General features: G+C 46.9%; 1 protein-coding gene across 2 annotated transcripts in view; it reads left to right on the forward strand.

Moving 5' to 3' along the window:
- LOC107379618 (cingulin) overlaps positions 1–19235 on the forward strand; it is a 33764-nt gene extending 14529 nt beyond the window's left edge. For both annotated transcript variants that reach the window (XM_015950448.3, XM_015950450.3), the window contains exons 9-20: positions 1–51; positions 6689–6809; positions 6878–7090; positions 7181–7402; positions 7480–7728; positions 7833–8003; positions 8119–8280; positions 13661–13834; positions 13903–14021; positions 14092–14200; positions 14267–14430; positions 18043–19235. The exon at positions 1–51 is cut by the window's left edge and continues 98 nt beyond it. In XM_015950448.3, the coding sequence (XP_015805934.3) occupies positions 1–51; positions 6689–6809; positions 6878–7090; positions 7181–7402; positions 7480–7728; positions 7833–8003; positions 8119–8280; positions 13661–13834; positions 13903–14021; positions 14092–14200; positions 14267–14430; positions 18043–18175 (1888 nt within the window). In that variant the 3' untranslated portion in view covers positions 18176–19235. The remainder of the gene's footprint in view (positions 52–6688; positions 6810–6877; positions 7091–7180; positions 7403–7479; positions 7729–7832; positions 8004–8118; positions 8281–13660; positions 13835–13902; positions 14022–14091; positions 14201–14266; positions 14431–18042) is intronic.
- The last annotated feature ends 2364 nt before the right edge of the window (positions 19236–21599 follow it).

Consider the following 21599-nt stretch of genomic DNA (forward strand, 5'->3'; position numbering starts at 1 on the left):
GATGGAGCAGTTTCACACCTCCAGAGACGAGCTCCGCACCACCAAACAAGAGTGAGTAAAACACGCTGGGTTGTTGGTTTACGGAGTTCACCTGCACTCTCCACGGGTCCTCTCATCTAACTTACTACTAACGTCTCTCTCTCTTGTTGTTACTCTGCCCGGTTGGCTCTCTCTCGGTCAGATCGCCACCCGGCACTGCTGAGGGCCACAGATTTAACCCCACCAGTTTAGATCCTGTTTAGACGTGACTCGCCGTCTGACAGCTGCCTTATCGCGTCGAGACCATCCAGGGGCCTCATCTGTACAACTAGAATCCTCACTAGGTCTAGGTCACATTTATTTCTAAAGCACACTTATTATTGCTTCCGCCGCCCAAAGTGCTGTACAACACAGAAGATAAAATCACAAACAAGTATAACTAAAAAGCATCAAAATCGGTAAGTTAGGATAAAAACAGCATTACATCACACAATTATAAAATCAATAAAAATGAGAAAGAATGACAAAATAAAATCATCCTACATAAAAGCCAGGTTGAATAAATGAGTTTTAAGCAAGGACTTAAAGACATCCTTGCAAGGGCGATGGAGGGGGCATGGGAGTTTGCCCAACCAGACGTGTCCCCAGGGGCACTGTTACGTCCCCGGCAGGAGTTGTTAACATGCGAAGGAGGGGGTAACGTAAGAAATGTGACAGTGGAGTTTAATAATGTTTTATTTGTAATAAAAGGTTCTAAAAACGAGCAGATGGCGAGCATTATAAAGATAATGCAAAACAAACAAAATCTCTCAAAAAGGTTAACGTCACACAAATGATCAACTATAAACACACCTGGTGAAAACTTTACCGAACAGAAGGTGTTTAAAACCGGAGTCAATGAAATCGCAACAAACCAAGTTAACCTTTTTAATCAACAAACACACTAAAAGTTTGAACTATAAAAGTAAAAACTCATCCAAACGAAGGGGTTGAAAACGAAATGAGACCTGGAGGACAGCAGAACCCCTGCATTGCTGCCTCCCAGGCCCTGTCCACACGTAGCCGGGGTTTTTTGAAAACGAATCTCCACCCCTCCAAAAACTTGCATCCACACCACCGCGTTTTAAAAACAAACTGTCCACACGTACCCGGATAAATACGTTGTTAAGGACATGCCAGACCTGTAGGGGGCAGTACTTCCCCCGTTCTTAACCTCGTCCTTCGTCTGTGGTCTTCCGCAAGGAGCAGTAATCCCGCTTGCAACAGCAAACAAGCAGAAAGCGCTTGGACCATTGATGGATCGGGTAGTGACAGAGCGCAGCTCTGAGGGCTTCCATGATGTCGGCTAGTGTAAACACAGGTCGCACACGGGATGTCAGCATTTTTTGTCGTTGAAAGTGACGTTGCGGACCTTAAAACTCCGGTTTTGTCCGTCCACACGCAGACACCCAAAACGGAGAAAACGCAGATCTTCACTTTGGCCGGAGTTTTTAAAAAGATCCGTTTTCGTGTGAAAAAACTCCGTTTTCGTGTGGATGACAGGCAGATCCCCGGCTACGTGTGGACAGGGCCTCAGACTGCTGACGGCACAGCCTTTTTATCCAGGTGTTGGTAATCAGCAGGATTCAGCTCAGCTGTGCTCCTCAGCAGCCTGGAAGAGAGGAGGAGGGGCGGTGTCAGGCTGATCACCGGGGCTGGGTGATCCCGGCTCCTGGATCTCACTGGCCAGGCTGGTAGCTGTAACAGGCATCCTGTGGGGGACGCTCCAGGAGTATAGGGTGTTAAGGGCCATTCAGTCCCTTTACCAGAGGAGCGTGAGTTTGGTCCGCATAGCCGGTAGTAAGTCGGACCTGTTCCCGGTGAGGGTTGGACTCCGCCAGGGCTGCCCTTTGTCACCGGTTCTGTTCATTACCTTTATGGACAGAATTTCTAGGCGCAGCCGTGGTGTGGAGTGTGTCGAGTTTGGTGGCAGGAGAATCTCGTCTCTGCTTTTTGAAGATGATGTGGTCCTCCTAGCTTCATCCAGCTCTGACCTTCAGCTCTTGCTGGGTAGGTTCGCGGCCGAGTGTGAAGCGGCTGGGATGAGGATCAGCACCTCCAAATCTGAGACCATGGTTCTCGACCGGAAAAGGGTGGCTTGCCAACTCCGGGTCGGGGGAGAGGTCCTACCTCAAGTGGAGGAGTTTAAGTATCTCGGGGTCTTGTTCACGAGTGAGGGTAGGAGGGATCGGGAGATCGACAGGCGGATTGGTTCGGCGTCTGCAGTGATGTGGGCGCTGAGCCGATCTGTCGTGGTGAAGAGGGAGCTGAGCCAGAAAGCCAGGCTCTCGATTTACCGGTCGATCTACGTCCCAATCCTCACCTATGGTCATGAGCTTTGGGTAATGACCGAAAGAACGAGATTGCGGATACAAGCGGCCGAAATGAGTTTCCTCCGTAGGGTGGCCGGGCTCAGCCTTAGAGATAGGGTGAGGAGCTCGGACATTCGGGAGGGACTTGGAGTAGAACCGCTGCTCCTCTGGATGGAAAGGAGTCAGTTGAGGTGGTTTGGGCATCTGGTCAGGATGCCTCCTGGACGCCTCCCTGGGGAGGTGTTTCGGGCATGTCCTGCTGGCAGGAGGCCCCCGGGTCGACCCAGGACACGTTGGAGAGGTTACATCTCCGTTCTGGTCCGGGAACGCCTTGGGGTCTTGCCGGAGGAGCTGGTGGAGGTGGCCGGGGAGAGGACGGGCTGGAGCTCCCTAGTTGGGATGCTGCCCCCGCGACCCGGACCCGGATAAGCGGAGGAAGACGATGACGACTTAAAGACATCCAGACTTTCTGAGGTCCTGATCAGCAGAGGAAGACTGCTCCAGAGTGTAGGGCCAGCCACAGAAAATGCCCCATCTCCTCTCGTCTTTAGGCGAGCCTTTGGAACTGACAATAAAAACTGTGAGCCCGACCGCTAATTCCTGGCAGGAGTGTAGGGTGACAATAAATCATCTATATAAGGAGGGGCCAGACCATAAAGTGATTTATAAACAAAAAGCAACAGTTTAAACTGAATCCTGTAATGCACTGGCAGCCAGTGAAGGGAAGCGAGCACTGGAGAGATGTGATCATGCTTCCTTGTAGCTGTTAAAAGGCGGGCTGCTGCACTTTGAAACAGTTGCAAGCGGTTTAAGGAGGAATGCCCTAATCCATAGTACAGGGAATTGCAGTAATCTAGTCGACAGGAGACAAAGAGATGAATAACATGTTCAAAGACAGTTTCCGGCAAATAGCACTTAACCTTTGCAAGTTGCCTCAAGTGATAAAAACCAGACTGGACCACTGCACTTATCTGTCTGTCCAATTTAAACGAACCATCCATAAAAAAACAGGTTTTTCACATAAGGCTTTACAAAATCCGAAAGGGAAACAAGTGGGCTCACCGCACCCTTTAACAGGTCTCCACTGCCAAAAACTAAAAGCTCTGTCTTCAGGTCATTCAATTTCATAAAAATAATTGACATCCATTGCTTCAAATCAGCTAAGCAGGCCATTAAAGAAACAGCTGAATCTGGGATGAGTGGGAGATATATCTGAAGGTCATCAGCAAAGCAATGAAAAGTAATGTTGTGTCTGGCAAAGATAGAGGACAATGGTAAAATATACAGTGAGTAAAGTGTTGGCCCTAAAATGGAACCTTGTGGAACACCACAAGTCACAGATGCAGGTGGTGATGTAAAAGTACCCAAGTCCACAGAAAAAGACCTGTCCTGTAGATAAGACTGAAACCAATCAAGCACTGTGCCCCTTATACCAACACAAGACTCTAATCGAGACAACAGAATATCATGATCAATGGTGTCCAAAGCAGCAGATAAGTCTAGCAGCATTAAAGCAGCTGCGTTGCCAGAATCAGTGATCATTAATGTCATTCACCACTCGTAGAAGTGCACTTTCAGTGCTATGCCGTGCTTTCAACCCCGACTGTAGCTGTGCATGAACGACTTTTTCCAGAACCTTTGATAAGAAACTAAGTTTGGAAATAGGTCTGTAATTAGACAGGCAAGTTGCATCCAGGCTTGGCTTCTTTAAAAGGGGATTCACTGTAGACTGTTTAAAACACAGCGGAACACACCCTGAGAGACGAGAACAGTGAATTAGTGTGTGCGCAGCTGAAGCAACACTGTCAAAGGCCTGCTTAAACATACGAGGTGGAACAACATCGAGTGGACAGACTGAAGGTTTTAAACTAAAACTCCACTTAAGCTCAGCACCTTACACGATAAAGCTCTACTTCCACCCAGTTTCTGCTTTATAAATCACACCTGCTCAGGTGTTCCTCCTACACACCCACTCTCTACCATACATGGACAGTGCAGACCTGCTTATCTACCTCATGTCACCGGTAACCATGACAACTGAGATGGAAGTCCAGGCTCTGGGGTGTGATGAGGCGCCGTGCTGCTGCAGCCGTGGGCTCTTAAGCGATCACGGCACAGGAAACAAATTAAGACGTAACAGGAAGTGGTCAGATGGAGCCTAAGATGGCGATAATCACTGATATAATCAATAAAAGCAGCAGTAGGTGCGCAGGATCATGGATGTTCCAGATCTAAAGGGAATATTTAACCCAAAACGCCATTAGGGAGGAAATACGGTTCATATCAAACAAAAATCTGCTTAACTAGTGATGTAAGAAAATATCAATATGGCAATATATCGTGATTTATTTTCCAGCAATGTTATATCGATATTCAAAAGCTGTGTATCTCATTTTTGGAAGAATTTTCTTTCAAACATTTGTTTATTTTCTGTTGTTTTGGTGCAGTTCAAACTTTGACCGCTAGGTGGCAGCAGTGTGCCGTGGGTTTAGTTTCCACCATTGGAACGTAAATCCCTCTGTTATGGTTCAGATACCTCATTTAAACGTGTTAAGTTTCAATTAGGACTTTTTATTGAATTTTCCTACAATGAATTAGTCTAAAAATGGCTAACATCTGTCTGAATTAGGGTCGTCACGGTGTGAAAGTTTAACCTCACGGTTATTGTGACCAAAATGATCACGGTTTTCGGTATTATCGTGGTATTTTTCTAAACGGGCTACATTTTCAGACAACTACATAAACCCTGTATATCAGGAAATATTGTCCTCAGTTTGTGTCTAAATTTAGCCTAAAATGTGTTATTTTGTAATTATGTTGTTTATTTGTTTACATTTTTCCCCTTTAGTCTTTAAAATACCAATATTTGCCCATAACTTCTTATTTTATGTCTGTTTGATGTCATCATTTAAAAATATTACATCAGATGATACTAAGTACTCAAGTAGCCTTCTAATCAGATACTTTTTTACCCTTACTTGAGTAATAAACCCTATATCAGGAAAATATCGTCCTCGGTTTGTGTCCTTCCAGTGAGCTTTGCAGATGTGGGAAAATGTCATCAGGCAGTAATCGTTGTTAAATTCATAATTATTCTCGGAGAGAGACCAACTCTTATCTGCCCCGGGAGCCCCGTAATGCATAGCGTCATTTCAACATGGCGGTGTCCGCGACACGGTTTATATGCAGGTAGCGGCGCTGCGGCTGCTTTATATAGCGACTCATTGCATTCTCCCTCAACCCAAATCCTCGGATCACGCATTTTAGCTAAAACGCTAACGTTAGCTTGCCTTGCGTTGACTGTAGAGTTGTGGGTGATGGTCACGCAGATGTGTCATGAGATCTGAAGCCTTGCTGCCTTTCACAGACACTTTTTCTGCTCGTGCTGCAAACAGGATAGCCGTCTTCTATCAGCTGTCCCTCGGCATTCTTCAAATATCCAAAACGTGCCCGTACTTCCCACTTTGTCTTCTTTGAGGGATAATAAATGTCCTGAGCGCTGCCGTCTCCTCCTTTGGCCGTTATTTCAGCTTTAGCTTCAAGAAAGTTTTGGGGGTAAACAACAAAGTGCGCATGTGCCGCCGGCAACTTCAGCAGATGATACGGTGGCTGGTAAGGGTCACCGCGCCTACACCGCAGCCACGGTAACCCACCGAGATAATATAGTTGTTAAAAAACAAGACGGTTATTATTATTGTCAACTTTTTTACCGGGGTTTACCGCTACACCGGTTACCGTGACAACCCTAGTCTGAATATATCGCGACACATCTTATCATCTCCGCTGTGTCGTGATGCGGATCTTATCGCGAGAATTTCACCAACGCATTCCTAAGCCCAGCAATCGGCCGGGGTTTGTGAACCCCCGGCAGGTGTGCCTCGGTCCGGCTCGTTTTACTTTAGTTTGATTCACAGAGCCGCGCGTCCAATAGTTCACTTGAAAGTAAAATCTTAAAAACATCATATTTTAATTACGGATGCCAGTTTTATTCTCAGTTCAGAGATTGGGGGCTGTTGCTGGATCTGTGTGTGCGTGTGTCATCATCTCACCGTCTCCAGAATGAGCTCGCTTCAGGTCCAACGTTTGCTTCAAGTTGTAACGTTTCATCAAGATTTTCATTAGAAATCAGAAAGTTTGTGTAGAAAGTCACTTTCGCCGTTTTCAGACCTCGTTGGGTGCAAAAGCAGCTCTATGAATGGGGCGCCTGAATGCCCCACAGAGGTGTGTGTGGGGTTAGGGGGGTGTGTGTGTGTGTGCTTGGTGAAAACTTTTGGCAAACTCCTGTTCCCATAAATGCAACCTGAATTATTTATTATTATTGTTTATACTTTGGTGGTTTGTGTGAAAACGTTTTTCAGGCTTCTGCAACTCCGTTTGGAGAGAGAGGAGCTTGAGGACGAGCTAAAGGAGCTTAAGGACCGAATCGGCGCAAAGAAGCCGCAGACGCCGGAGCCGAGGCCCTCTGAGGCGCTCAGCCAGGTGGAGTAAACGCCACAGGATCAGTCACGCAGCATAGATTCATCCTAACCCGAGCCCTAACTGTTCAGGAGCTCCGGAGATGCAGCGCTGATCTGCAGAAGACCAAGTCTGAGCTGCAGAACCAGAGAACGGAGTTTGACAAGAAGGTCATGGAGGTGATCTCCATTAAAAAGTCTCAGCAGAACCAGGAGGCTGAGCTGAGGTATGAAATGGACCGGCTGAAGGAGCAGCTGCAGAAGGCCAAAGAGGAGTTTGCCAAGGCGCAGGAGAAAAATAAACGGGTTGGTGTGATCTCGCCCTAAAGGGACTGCGTCGTGGTTTAGGGTGATGTCCCTTTACTCCTTTAAACTGCTTTTCTCTCCTCCTTGTAGCTCCCCAGCCAGGCGGCCCTCTCAGATCTGGAGCAGAAGCTCGTCGAGGCTCAAAGTGAATCCAGCCAGCTGAAAGAGAAGCTCTCCTTAAACGAAGAGGAGCTGGAAATGTACAAAAGTCGCCTGAACAAAGCTCAGACGGACATCAATGACCTCCATGATGCTCAGAGGGATCAGGAGGCAACTCACACTCGTCTCAGAGAGAAACTCTCCAGATTAGAGGTAGTAAAGTGTAAATAAAGGTTTGTTTGATACCCTGGTGGTGGTAGAAACGCGGATCTCCCTTTTCGTTTACTCAGGCTCAGCTGCAGAGCAACGCCACAGAGAGCTCAGAGGCAGAGCTCGCCCTCCACTCAGAGGTAAGAGGCCTGAGATCAGAGCTCGACGAGGCCAAGAGAAAAGCTTCCCGACTGACCCAGGAGCTCCACGAGGTCGCCGTACGTCTGGAAGCTGCAGACCGAGACAAGGAAACCCTGAAACAGAACGTCGGCCAGCTGGAGGAGAGCAAGCGGCAGCAGGAGAGAGCTCTGGAGAAGCTCAACAGAGAAGTACGAAGATCCGATCTCTTCACATAAAGCAAAGACCTGCTTTCTGTTCGCTGCTCATCATGGAGCTCAGGGTTTAAACATTTCCCCTTTTGTTTCCCCGTCAGGTTGAGTCTTTGAACGCATCCCTAAAAGAAGAGAACCAGGCTCTCAGGTCTCAGCTGGAGGAGCAGAAAGAGCGAACTCGCAGGGAGGTTCAGGAGGCACAGCGTCATGGAAACGAGGCCAAATCCGAGCTGGAGAGGAACGATCTGGACCTGAGGAGGCTGGAGGAAGAAGTTTGTACCAACGAGTGTTTCTCTCACTTTTCTTTAACGAAGTTTTGTCGAGTGTGAAGAAAGTAATCCCTGAGTGGATTATTTCTGCCTCTAAAACACGACTTTACTTAACCAGACGTCGCGGCAGAAGAAGGAGCTTCAGCTGGTGTGTGAGGAGAGAGACAACCACCAGCTGGACAAGGAGCTTCTCACCAACAGGCTGCGTCACCTGGAGGGAGAGGTGGAGGCCAGCAAAAACACCCTGGGGGAGAAAACGCGGGAGATCCGCATCCTGGACGTAAGACCTTTTCCTGCTCGTCTTCTGGGCCTTCCTTCATCAAACGTTTGTAGAAACTGTCCGATATTCCGTCTTAGGAATCTAGAACGTTCGTACGAACAGCCAAACTCCTGATTTATGAAACTGTCGGTTGTCAGTCGCACGCGCGTTTAGGGCTGCACGATATTAGGAAACCCTGCGATATTCGATAACAGTGCTTAATATTGCGATATCGATATTACTCAAGATAAATGAACAAATACTAAAGTATGCAGTGTTGATGTTGTCTGGCGTGTGACGTCTGCTCTGGGTTCTGTAATTCCATTACAACATAACATTTTTATTGAAAAAATATGCAGCTGCACCTGCTACTGTATTAGCAGCAAAACAACAAAGAAGAAGAAGAAAATATCATTTCTATAGCGCCTCTCAAGATAAAAATCACGAGGCGCTTCACAAAAACAAAAAATGTAAAAATATTTTTAAAAAACTTAGAAAATGTTTAAAAATATATTTAAAATGAGCAAAAATAGACAATTGTGATCAAAAAATGTTAAGAAAGAGAGAGAGTGAACAGGAAAGAGGGGAATCAGTGGATCCTGAGGAAGGTGGAATAGGTGGGGAGAGCAGAATAAAGAGAGAGAGGTGAAGAAGGTCATACAAAAGCCAGCTTGAACAAGTGAGTCTTCAGCTGCTTTTTAAAGGAGACCACTGAGTCCACTGGTCTCAGGCTCAGGGGGAGAGAGGTCCAGAGTCTGGGGGCCACAGCAGCAGATGATCTGTCACCTTTGACCTTTAGCCTGGTGCTGCACAACCAGTAGGCTTTGATCACTGGACCTCAGGGACCTGCTGGGGGTGTAGGGACTAAGAAGATCACCAATGTAAGATGGTGCTTGTCCATGTAAGGCCCTATAGACCAGAACCAGGACCTGAAATGAACCCTGAAGTTGACTGGCAGCCAGTGAAGCTGCAGGAGAAGCGGGGTGATGTGGGTGTGTTTGGAGGACTTGGTCAGAAGCCGAGCACAGGCGTTCTGAACCACCTGTAGACGGTTCAGGGAGGTTCTGCTCAGACACGTGAAAAGAGAGTTACAGTAGTCTAAGCGTGAGGAGATGAAGGTGTGGAGAACTGTCTCAAGTTCAGAGCGGGACAGAATGGGACTCAGCTTAGCAACGTTCCTGAGATGGAAGAAGGAAGAGCCAACAAGAGAACTGACATGAGAATCCAGGGTGAGAGCTGGGTCAAAGGTCACGCCAAGATTCCTGACAGAAGGTTTGGTGTGGGAAGCAAGCTGACCAAGAGTCTCTCTGACTTTGGGAACCAGCTTGTCTGGGGCACAGATGAGGATCTCAGTCTTATCTTCATTCAGCTGAAGAAAGCTCCCACCATCCAGGCTTTGATAGAGTCTAAGCAGGTGTGTAACATCTGCAGCTTAGACATCTCATGGGGCTTAAAGGAGATGTACAGTTGGATGTCATCTGCATAAAGATGGTAGGAGATTCCTTTGAAGGAGCTCAGGATGTGCTGAAGAGGAAGCAGATAGAGGAGGAAGAGCAGAGGACCCAGCACAGAACCTTGTGGGACACCATGGGTAAGAGTTGTTGGAGGACCTAAACTTGGAGACGGCCACAGAAAAGGAGCGCTCAGAGAGATGAGAGGAGAACCACTCCAGAGCAGATCCTGATAGGCTTACCCAGTCTCTCAGCCTCTCCAGTAGCAGGTGATGGTCAACAGTGTCAAAGGCTGCAGTCAGGTCCAGCAGGACCAGAACAGAACAGTCCCCTGCATCACTGTGAGTCAGAAGGTCATTAGAGACCCTAAGAAGAGCTGTTTCAGTAGAATGAGCTCTACGAAAACCTGACTGGAAGCTATCATAGATGTTATGTTCATCAAGAGCAGCTGTGAGTTGTTTAGCCACAACCTTTTCCAAGATCTTGGAGATGAACGGAAGTTTAGAGACGGGTCTGAAGCTGCTATGGAGAGAGGGGTCGAGACTCGGTTTGTTAAGAAGCGGGTGGATTACAGCGTTCTTAAAGTATGCAGGGACCTGACCAGAGACCAGAGAAGCATTAATTATAGAGAGCACGCTGGGACCGATGGACTGAAAAGCACTTTTAAACAAAGATGAGGGTAAGATGTGGAGGGGGCATGCAGAGGTCTTCATAGAGTTAACTAGTTTGGTTAACTCAGGCAAAGAAACGGGAGCAAAGCTATCTAGGATGATGGGCCTGGTTGGAGTCGGGAGAGGCAGCGATAAGGCTGAAGGAGAGATGCTAGATCTAACCTTATTGACTTTGTCCACAAAGAAAGACAGAAAGTTCTCACAGTCTGCAACAGAGTGGATGGAGGCTGTAGGAGAGGCAGGAGAGACGATGCTGCCGATGGTGTTAAACAGCACCTTGGGGTTCCCTTTGCTCTGGGACACCAGGTTGGAGAAATAGGAAACCCTGGCATCTCTGACTGCAGAGTTAAAGGATGTCAGAAGATCCTTTAGGTGCAGCAGATGGACGTGGAGATGGGTTTTCTTCCACAAACGCTCAATTCTTCTGCATTGGCGCTTCAGGCTGCGAAGGCTGTCATTAAACCAGGGAGTAGGGTTCACTGCAGGAACTGATCTGGTTCTGACAGGACAGATGTTGTCCAGAATGGAGAGGCAGTGCTCGTTAAACTGAGAAGTTAAGGAATCTGGGTCTTTATCAGAAGAACAGGGTGGATCAAAAGCAGCAGAACAATAGCTAGCTGTGCTCTCATTAAGAAAACGAGAACTAACCATACGGCGAGCAGGAGGTGGGGACGCAGAAACTGTCAAGTTAAAGAAAATGCAACGGTGATCTGAAATATAAACCTCCTCAGGACAAACACTGTCAGCATTTAGACTCAGGGTAAAAACAAGGTCCAGATTGTGCCCCCTGGTGTGTGTGGGGCCAGAAACATGCTGGGTAAGGCTGAAGGAGTCCATAAGGCTGGAGAAATTCATGGCAAAGTGATCGGAGGGCTCATCAACGTGGATGTTAAAGTCACCAACAATCACCAGTCTGGACAGCTTCACAGTGGAGGATAGAAAGTCACTAAACTCCTGAAGGAAAGAACTGTTTGGACCAGGTGGACGATAGACCACAGCACAGTAGAACGGGTCCTTACGCCCGACTTTAATCAGCTGCAGTTCAAAAGAAGCAAAGTGACCAGAGGTTGTAGAGCTACATGGAAGATGGTCTCTGAAAACAAGAGCTAGGCCTCCACCACGACCAGAACCCCGGGGCTGGATAAGAAAAGAATAACCACTCGGGCAGAGTTCAATCAGAGCAGAATAATCAGATGTTTGCTGCCAAACTTCAGTCAGAAACAGAAAATCCAGGTTTTTATAGAGAATTAGATCCTTGAGCAGAAAGGTCTTATTGTTAACAGAGCGAGTATTTAATAGAGCCATGCTGAGTGAGGTGGAGGAATCAGAAACTTCACAAACAGCTGGAGTTAGTGGACGTAAATTAGCAGGGTTAGATCCACGGTGTTTATAAAAACCACTTATGGAGGGAACAGGAGGAGAAACCACTGAGGAATGAGGATAAACCGACCTTAAAAACTTGGACGGATGAACCGCGCTGCAACGCGGCCTGGCGGGAATGCGGAAGTGGCGCTCAGGTCACCAAACAAAGGACAAGAAGCTAGAAGATCTCGCCGATGTTTACCAGATAAACCACGCTTTAAGAGAAGTCTTATTCTCACCTGGATTCCTGCTCGTTTACCTCTTTTCCTCCGACGTTTTCCTGGGACCGGACAAACATCGCTGGAGGTCCTCAGATCGGGACCGTAGTTTGGCTCCGGGCCACTGCGCCGCTCAGGTAAACATACAGGGAGGTACATCCTCGGTGCGTCTTGGGCGATCGTGAACGAACGGAAGGAGAGAAGAGTCTGGCGATCATAGGAGATGGTAGCAGGGACACTACTGAAGAAGATCACAGACCGGAGCAAGGTGGAAAAGGAGGCTAGTGGAGAAAAGTTTTGAAAAGTGGCCGGTGACCGTGGCTAAGCCAAGCACAGGTGCCATCTTGTTGCCGACCGGAAGCGAACTGTGACATGTGCATGCATGCAGTTTCCCAGTGACTTTAAAACATCACCTCCACCATAAAACTTTTTCTGATGCTCCAAATACAGAAAAACATCCCTTACCAGGGTTTTTGAATAAATAAAAAAAAATCAGAAAATAATTTTAAATGTTAAATAATAGTTAACATCACTTAAATGCAACAGCAAATTCTCTCATTGCTACTGAACATTTTCTCCACTTATGTGGTTATGATATAAGGCTGTTGCTGTAATTGGGAAGTGAACTGTGCTGGGCCAAACTAGGAGAACATTAAGATTTTCTGAGGGAAAGAGAAAAACAATTGTCTACCTTTCAGAAGAGGAACTGGCAAAAAACTACATGGAAAATATGTGAAAACGTTTGTTTTTAACCCCAAATTGAACAAGTTTACCTAGATCTTAAAAAGCAGCTCAGATGATGAAACTGCAACTATGATTCTGATAACAAGCTAACAAATTGAACTAGCTCCTCTAAGGCTAGCAGAGCTTCTGACTGACAGTTTATGTGCAGCAGCAAATCAACTATCCTGATTAACAAGGTTATAAAAGCTCATAAATGAAAAATCACTTTGATGTGTGGGGGAACTTTTCCGGGCCCTCTTTAGCAGGGTGGGACTGGGAGGAGAGTGCTGTAGCGTTTTAGCTGGAAGCTAACCGGAGCCTGGGGCTAACGGTGGGTTGGTTCACCGGCACGTGTCGGAGTCAGCCCGGTTATCATCAGCTGCTTAACGACACCGAGCGGACTCACGTTCACGTTTGAAAGCAGCGCTGATTCCAGAAACCTCAGCACAAAGTGCGTTCGTTGCTCTGAGCCAGCATGACGAACAAGGGAACGGCGCTGCTAACTCAGTTCGGGTGTTGCTTTCCATCCTAAGGGTCTACGTAGCCTAGGGGGCGGGCGTATTACGTGAACGGACCCATCTGATTGGCCGCATATCAGAAGGGCTACATTTGATTGGTCAAATAATACTTCCGCGTAAAAAACAGAGCTGGTTTACAAAAAGTTGATGTATGACACGGATGGAAATGTTTGAACCAAACATTTATCGCCGTTTTTGACGTGCTTTGCGATGGGCCTATCGCACGTCCTGTTATCACGATGCCGATAATTTTTCGATATATTGTGCAGCCCTACGCACGTTCCTCCAAAATCGAGTGATGATGAATCCCGCCTGTCCGTACCCAGGTGTTCGTGTCCGCCTCAACCATGTGTGGTCATGCCGCCCCCTCTAACGCTCACGAGGGGATTCCCCAAGTTCCTCCTGAGACTAAAACAAGCTAATTTTATGGACTGGAATGAGCGTTGGTCTGTTTTCAGGACAAGCTGAAGCGCGTGGAGCTGGAGCTGGAGGAGGAGAGGAGCACCGTGGAGATGCTGACGGAGCGAGTGGCCCGGAGCAGAGACCAGATCGATCAGCTGCGCTCTGAGCTCATGCAGGAGAGGTCCTCCAAGCAGGACCTGGAGCTGGACAAGAACGCCATGGAGAGACACGTAAGACCGCCTCATGTTTGCAGACCGTCGCTTCAAAGGGGCGGGGCTAAATGCTGCTGTTCCTGCAGCTGAAGGAGCTGAGGAACCGCCTCGCTGACATGGAAGGACATTCCCGCTCATCAGTGGGAGTCTCCCAGCTGGAAAACAAGGTCCAGGAGCTGGAAGATCAACTGAGAGCCGAGGAAAGGTAAAGCACAACATGAGTGAAGGTTTAAATAACGTTCAGCTCCAAAAGTGTTTGTGTTTGCTGTTAATAGAGAGAAGAACTCGGTGTTGGCGTCGCAGCGCCGCATGGAGAGGAAACTGAAGGAACTAAACATGACGCTGGACGAGGAGAGACACGTGCACACGGAACAACGAGACCAGGTATGGCTGATGACGTCAGCGTTTAGGAGGATGAAACACAAAGACGTGAACTTGTTTGTGTTCCAGCTTTTGCTGAAGGTGAAGGCGCTGAAGCGGCAGGTGGATGAGAGTGAAACCGAGCTGGAGAGGATGGACGCCCTGAGGAGGAAAGCCCAGAGAGACGTGGAGGAGCAGGTGGAGCTCAGAGAGGCGCTGCAGGCCAGAGTCACGGCTCTGGAAACCAATATCAAGTAAGCGCTTCTGTTTGATGTTGAGGTTTAGCTGTCAGACACGTCCTGGTGAGCAGACCCGGGCTGCTGGGAGAGATGACATCACCTTTAACCCTCTGGGGTCCACGGACGCGTACCCGCGTCGTTTGAACAGGTCTGGTTTGGGACGCTGTAGCAGCAAGACTCCGCCTCCCTGAGTTTTGGTTTCAATTCAGCTTTAAAAAGGAGATTATAAACTTGTTAATAGGCAACGTAAAAGCGGAGTTATACTAAACTAAAAAACGACCTATTTTTGTAGGGATGCATCGATGGATCGGCATTTGATCGTAATCGGCCGATAGCGCCCCTATCGGTTTTGATCGGAGTTTTCAAAATAGATCAAAGCAGACCGATCAGGTAGGGTTGTCACGGTAACCGGTGTAGCGGTAAACCCCGATTAAAAAAAAGTTGACAATAATAATAACCGTCTTGGGGCAGATAAGAGTTGGTCTCTCTCCGAGAATAATTATGAATTTAACAACGATTACTGCCTGATGACATTTTCCCACATCTGCAAAGCTCACTGGAAGGACACAAACCGAGGACGATATTTTCCTGATATAGGGTTTATTACTCAAGTAAGGGTAAAAAAGTATCTGCTTAGAAGTATACTTGAGTACTGAGTATCATCTGATCTAATATTTTTAAATGATGACATCAAACAGACATAAAATTAGAAGTTATGGGCAAATATTGGTATTTTAAAGACTAAACGGGAAAATGTAAACAAATAAACAACATAATTACAAAATAACACATTTTAGGCAAAATTTAGACACAAACTGAGGACAATATTTTCCTGACATACAGGGTTTATTTAGATGTCTGAAAATGTAACACGTTTAAAAAAAATACCGCGATAATACCGAAAACCGTGATAATTTTGGTCACAATAACCGTGAGGTTAAACGTTCACACCGTGACGACCCTAATACAGACAATTTTAGATTAGGTTACATTTCCTTTATTCCCAGATTATGTAGTTTGTAGCACTCATTATAATGTTGTAGAAAATTTCTGGCCAATCCACGTGATCGGTTTCGGTGATCGGCAACAAAAAACCTGATCGGTGCATCCCTAATTTTTAGACAATCTGATAACTTGTGTAAACATCAGTTTAGTAATCCGTGAGAGGGAATGTGCTTGTGAACATAAAAACATGAGATCCTGTTGCTGTTGGTGGAAGTCTCACATATTCAGTTGATAAAAGCATCATTATGTAGCTGAGAGAGAGAGGAAGGCTGCACGAGTAACGAGATGTGCGCAAAAAGGAGCCGCTTGGCGGGAAAGGAGTGATGCGAACGGAGTAACAACAAACAATTAGACAGATGTTGACGTAAACTTCATATTTTGGAACAATCCGGACAGATTTATTGTCTCTGCAGTTTAGTAGGCTTTTATTAGGCTTATATAAACGATGATGAGAAGGATAAATGTCCACCAGGCAGTTCAGATAGTACGGCTGTTTTTTGAACTGGAAGCAGAGGAAGTGGGCGGAGACTCACAGCCGGAGTCTGAGGCAAATAGCGAGGATGTTGATGACGATGTGGCAGATCCATCCTTCCTCATAGAAGAGTTGGGTCATGATGAGGTAGAGGATGAAGGCAGAGATGCAGCTCCTCGGAGATCCAACAAGAGGAGTGGGCGGCGCTGTCAGATCTCGATCTCCGCGGCGAGACAGCCACTCCCCACTCCAAAATGCATGTACGTTATTGCCAAATGAATAAAATAAGTATAAATTCAGTCCAGGTTGTCCTGAAAAAAATGATACCCCATAAGGCACATATGTCAGAGTCAAGGCCCGCGGGCCAGATGCGGCCTGCGGAGCATTTTTATGTGGCCCGTGAGATAAATATCAAAAATATATTAAAACTGGCCCGCTGGCCGATTTTACCGCAAAGACTTCAACTCCCATGATGCTTTGCGGCGTCAGCGCGGAGCTGACGAAGCCCCCTCCTTTGTGTTTTTTCCAGCGCCTGCTGCCGGTCTCTGCAGCTCCGCTGTCTCTGACAAACTACTCTCCTCTCACTCAGCGCCGAGTTCACTCAGCTATTTTCTGACGTTGAAGCCCAGAAACGGAGATTCTAGCCGCTCAGTGATGTGTTCACGACTGAAAGAGAAAGTTTTCCAACTAACTTCCAGACAGAGCTGATATAACTCCAGCGAGCAGCGACACGCTCAAACCAGCACGGCTCTGTGGCTGCTGTCGTGTTTCCTCCCCGACACACAACAACGTGGTCAAGCTGCTCAGACATGTTCATCAGCACAAACCTATGTGAGCACCTGTTGTCATCTAATGTTGTCATTATTATGATGAAGATGAACAAAACAACAGGAGTCTCCTCCTCAGCTCAGATCAACCCCATGATGCAGGTATCTGGCTGGAACAGGTGAGCATCACAGTAAACCAGTGGAGCAAACTGAGCTTTAAATATGTTGGTTTTATGCTCTTTTTCTGCTCCAAAACATGAAAGTTAACAGGTGAGATGTTGCATTTTCATTTAAGATAAAATGATATTTTTATTTTGTTGTTGGCCCGTGAGAAAAGATTTAACCTACAGTAAACAGGAAGTGGAAAGGCTGCAGATAGATGAATAGAATAGAAAATCCCTTTATTGTTCCTCAGTGGGGAAAGCTAGACGTCACAGCAGCGATGACACGTATTACAGGAGAAAAAAGGAGAATAAAAAATAAGAAAAATGAATAAACAAGAAAACATAAATCCTGAATAGATTTAAAAAATGCTGATTATACCACAGTTAATGAATACCACTGATGCCTTTTATTTAAAACTGACTTGCTCGTGTGTAATTTGGTTATTCCACATTCAGTTTTAATGCAGAAATAAGTTTGTTTCCAAATTTAAAGGTTCTAAATTGCATACATGTTGATAAAGAAAACGTGCAAATTTGCCGTCACTTTTTCAAAAATATTAAGTTTGGCCCTCGACTCCGTCCCAGAGTTTCATTTCGGCCCCGTGTGAGTTTGAGTTTGACTCCCCTTCCATAAGGCAATATTTATTTTTTTTTATTAGAAAATACAAAAGAAAAACCAAAATGAGTTAAAAACGATGATTTACACCCTGGACCCCAGAGGGTTTATAATAATAAAAAAAAATGTTATTTGCTATATTTATTCATATTTTTTATAAATGTAAAGTCTAGATTACCATTCTAAATTATAAGAAACATTCGTCATAAATGTTTGTTGGTTTCACAGTAAAATAAACAACTTTTTTCCAATTCGGATTTTATGTTTTTGAGTGATTTAAGGTCTAATATGTAACCCCTTTATGTCCAAATATAAAAAATTAGTATAAATTCATAAAGTCCAGGTTGTGCTGAAAAGATTGATACCACATAAGGCAGTGCTTATGGCTTTTATTTTGGAAATACAAAGGAAAACTCTAAATGAGTCAAAAACGATGATTTACACCCTGGACCCCAGAGGGTTAAAGGACACATCAGCATGTCGCTGTTCCCGAGATTCAGCCAAACTTCACGTGTTGTTACGCTGCGTGTCCAGCAGGGGGAGCTCTCCGGCTGCCTTTATTCGAGTCTCCATTCAGATCCTAAAGATAATTCTGTCTCGCAGGAGGAAAACTGTAACACGCCCGGCTTTGGATTCGTCTGCTCTCAGCTCCGACGAGGACGACGACAGCCTGTACGACTCGTCCACCATCACCTCCATCCTCACGGAGAGCAACCTCCAGACCAGCTCCTGCTAGAGCGGCAGGGAGAGAGCAGGAGCTCACAACGCCGCCTCACAAAAGAAAGAAGTGAGGCGTTTGTAACCTGGGGAAAGGCCAGAGGACGGTAGGGCGTGACTGCACACAGCGGGAGGGCCGTGGGGGACAGAGCGGATCCCTGCGGAGGTGGCGTTCCACTCTGGGATGAATGTAAGGAAACAAAACGTCAACATTTAAAGGAATTTCCTCCATCCTGCTCCTGTTTCATGCACTTACACCACACAACAGAAGGTCGTCCTCCCCACACAGTGACTCAGCCTCTTTGGTGCACAGTCAGTGTGAAAATACTTCAGAACTAGACTTTAATGTTTTAAAGCTTGTTGCACTTTGATTAAACTCACTTCTGGTACTTCACCAGCGGAGAGGAGCGGAGAGGAGAGAGAGCTGGACGTTTGCAGCAGACGTGACGAGCGTCAGCCGTTGATTTTGGTATCAATCAGAAACAAAACCATAATATAAACACAACGAGGAACGTAGACAACAGAATGACCGCCGAAGCACGCTTCGCCTGAAACTTTAAAACCACCCCATCATTTTCCTGTTGATTTGAGGCTCCGCCTCCGTCTGATGGAAGTTCCTGCTGCACCGCGGTCGAACGCCGACGTCACAAACGTTTCTAGCCGCGGAGAAAAGAGCACAGCTGCGTTTTTAGTTATTTGTCCCCGAGTTCCTAAATAAGGCTGCGTTAGGGTTGGAGTAGACCTGATCAGAGAGGTTTTTTTTTAAGAGCTGAAGCGTCTCCTGGCTGCTCGGTATCGGCGTTCCCAGACGAGTCGCTGCAGCTTTTATTTACTGTTGTTGAATTAAAACTTCAAAATTATACTTGTTTATTTAGTTTGTAGCCGAATAGCTTCAGAGATTTTTCCTGCTGAGTTAATTTAAAACTGTAGATTTTTTCTGATCGATCGTCCGAAGATGTAAACCGGGACCGCCGGACGCGGTCTTCCGTAAAGATGCTGGTTCACACATTTCCCGCCCGCCACGTGGTTTCTCTGTTGTGAAGTGATTTAGCAACAATAAATATTTAAATGTAAACGCATTCGTGTTGTTTGTGTATTTTGTGACTCAGACCCACCGAGGCAGGTTAACCCCGGCTTTCCACCGGAGCCGTCAGCAGCACGTCATAGCTGCTGATAGGAACCGCTGTGGTCAACAGAACCTTTTCCACCGGAGCCGTCAGCAGCACGTCATAGCTGCTGATAGGAACCGCTGTGGTCAACAGAACCTTTTCCACCGGAGCCGTCAGCAGCGCGAGTCGGCCGCGTCTCAGGAGCAGCATGTCGCGGCCTTTACGCACCGGTTCTATTTTCTACGCGCGACGCCTCCGAAACGGGTCAAGTTCGACATTTTTGGGGAAGGAAAGACAGGAAATCGGACGCGGAAATGGAGAGAAGCTCCCGAGATTTTCAGAATAAAGAACGTACTGCCTTCCGGTTGCTTTACTTTTAAAAAAGGTCACTAACTGTGCGGCCCCGTGAGAAGTCATCACCTAGCTAGCGGTCTCCTTTGTTTTTCAGGTCCGTATTGGCGATTATAAAACGGACAGAACATAAAACACAAACCATGTTGTAGTTTTCTCCTGCTTGTTGTTGTGTTTACTGACGACGTCACTCGTGTGACTTCGTGCTCGGTCGGTGACGCTGCTCCCCTGCTGCTTCGCGTCTCGTGGGAAGGGCCGAGCAGCAGCTTACGCGAGCAAGACGTGCTGCTGCAGTAACGTGCTGCTGACGGCTCCCGTGGAAAGCCGGGGTTACGCCAGCGGGACCGCCTGCTAGTTAACCGTCCCGTTTGGGACATTCCTCTGGAAGCTTCTAGGGAAAAGATCAGGTCTGGAAAACATTAACGACTGAGTCTGCAGCTCTGTGCAACAATCACACGATGAGAGAACGACAGGAGGACGTTTGAAAGCGATCTGCTACGTCTCACATGTCTGGAGACACACGGGAGAGGAAGCTAACGGAGCACCTTTGTGTTCCTGGCTCCAGGGCCTCTAGCAGCAGACCTAGTTGTTCCCACCGGAGCATTTAATAACACAGCTATCAGGCTGAGTCTTTCCTGGAACAAATCGCCTGATTTTCCATTTTCTTTTCCTTTCTGAAGGCTGAGAGATCCACCGACTCGTTTATAAATGTTCCTGTGACGAGAGATTCTTTAGGTTTTCACTCAGAACCAACAAATGCAGTGAAAACCAGCTTTTATTTGGAGTTTTATCCGTTTGTTTTACCTCAAGCTGGACGTTAGGTTGACTAAACTGAAGTAGCTCAAAGCTGTTGTCCCTGAAAGGGGAATCAGGTTCTTCAGTAATATCAGATTTGCTGTTGAGGTTTAGCCCTGAATGCTTTTTCTGCCCGTCTGTGTATCGCAGCCTGTTGATTGGCTGCAGAAATCCTGACTGAAACTGCTGAGTTGTTGACGAGGGCGACTCGTGGTTGATGGTGAGACTCAGACGGAGACTCCGGACATGGCTGTGAGTTTCATGTAAAACATTCACAGGTGCTGCAGGTGGGTCAGAGGCTCTAACTAGCCTGAACAGGCAGGATTTTGGTCTGTGGGAGAACACCCGCGCGTGCATGAGCGACCTACGCAGAGCAGCTGCAGATGGGATTCAAACCTTCTTGTTACGAGGCTCCAGCGCTACCGACGGGGCTACCGACACAACCCCATGGCCTCTCCAGATGTGGTCAGCGCTGCTCTGTTAGCGAGAACGCTAAAATGTCGGTGAAGGTGTGCATCATCGGGGCTGCGCGGTGGTCCAGAGGGTGTGCCCGTCTGAGGAATAATGATAATGACTCGGGGTGTTATTACAGACGAGGTGTTTTTCATGAGGGGGCGACGGTGGCACAGGAGTTAAGAGCACTCCCCGTAATCGGAGGGTTGCAGGTTCGAGCCCCGCTCAGTCTGTCGCTGCCGTTGTGTCCTTGGGCAAGACACTTAGCCCACCTTTCCTGCTGGTGGTGGTCGGAGGGCCCGGTGGCACCTCTGTCAGTGCGCCCCAGGGCAGCTGTGGCTACATGGTAGCTCAACCCCACCAGCGTGTGAATGTGTGTGTGAATGGGTGAATGACTGGTTGTGTTGCAAAGCGCCTTGGGGGGTTCCAGGACTCTAGAAGGCGCTATGTCAAATACAGACTATTTACCATTTCATTTCTAACATCGATTGACATAAAACTTTACATTTTACAACAAATAAATATAAATAATTATATTTTTTTCTTATTTGTCGATCCTAATAAATCCTCCTCTGTGTTTCTGATCCCTCGGGTCACTTGTGATCTTAAAGATGAAGGTTTGAGGAAGTGCCAGCTGACAGGATCCTGCATGTTAACGTCCTGAAGCACATTGTCAATATCAGACAAGTCTCCGAAACAAAACCCAAACGCTGCTGCTGGAACACGGCCGAGCGC

The sequence above is a fragment of the Nothobranchius furzeri genome, chromosome 5 (assembly GCF_043380555.1).
Source record: "Nothobranchius furzeri strain GRZ-AD chromosome 5, NfurGRZ-RIMD1, whole genome shotgun sequence".
NCBI classification, from domain to species: domain Eukaryota; kingdom Metazoa; phylum Chordata; class Actinopteri; order Cyprinodontiformes; family Nothobranchiidae; genus Nothobranchius; species Nothobranchius furzeri.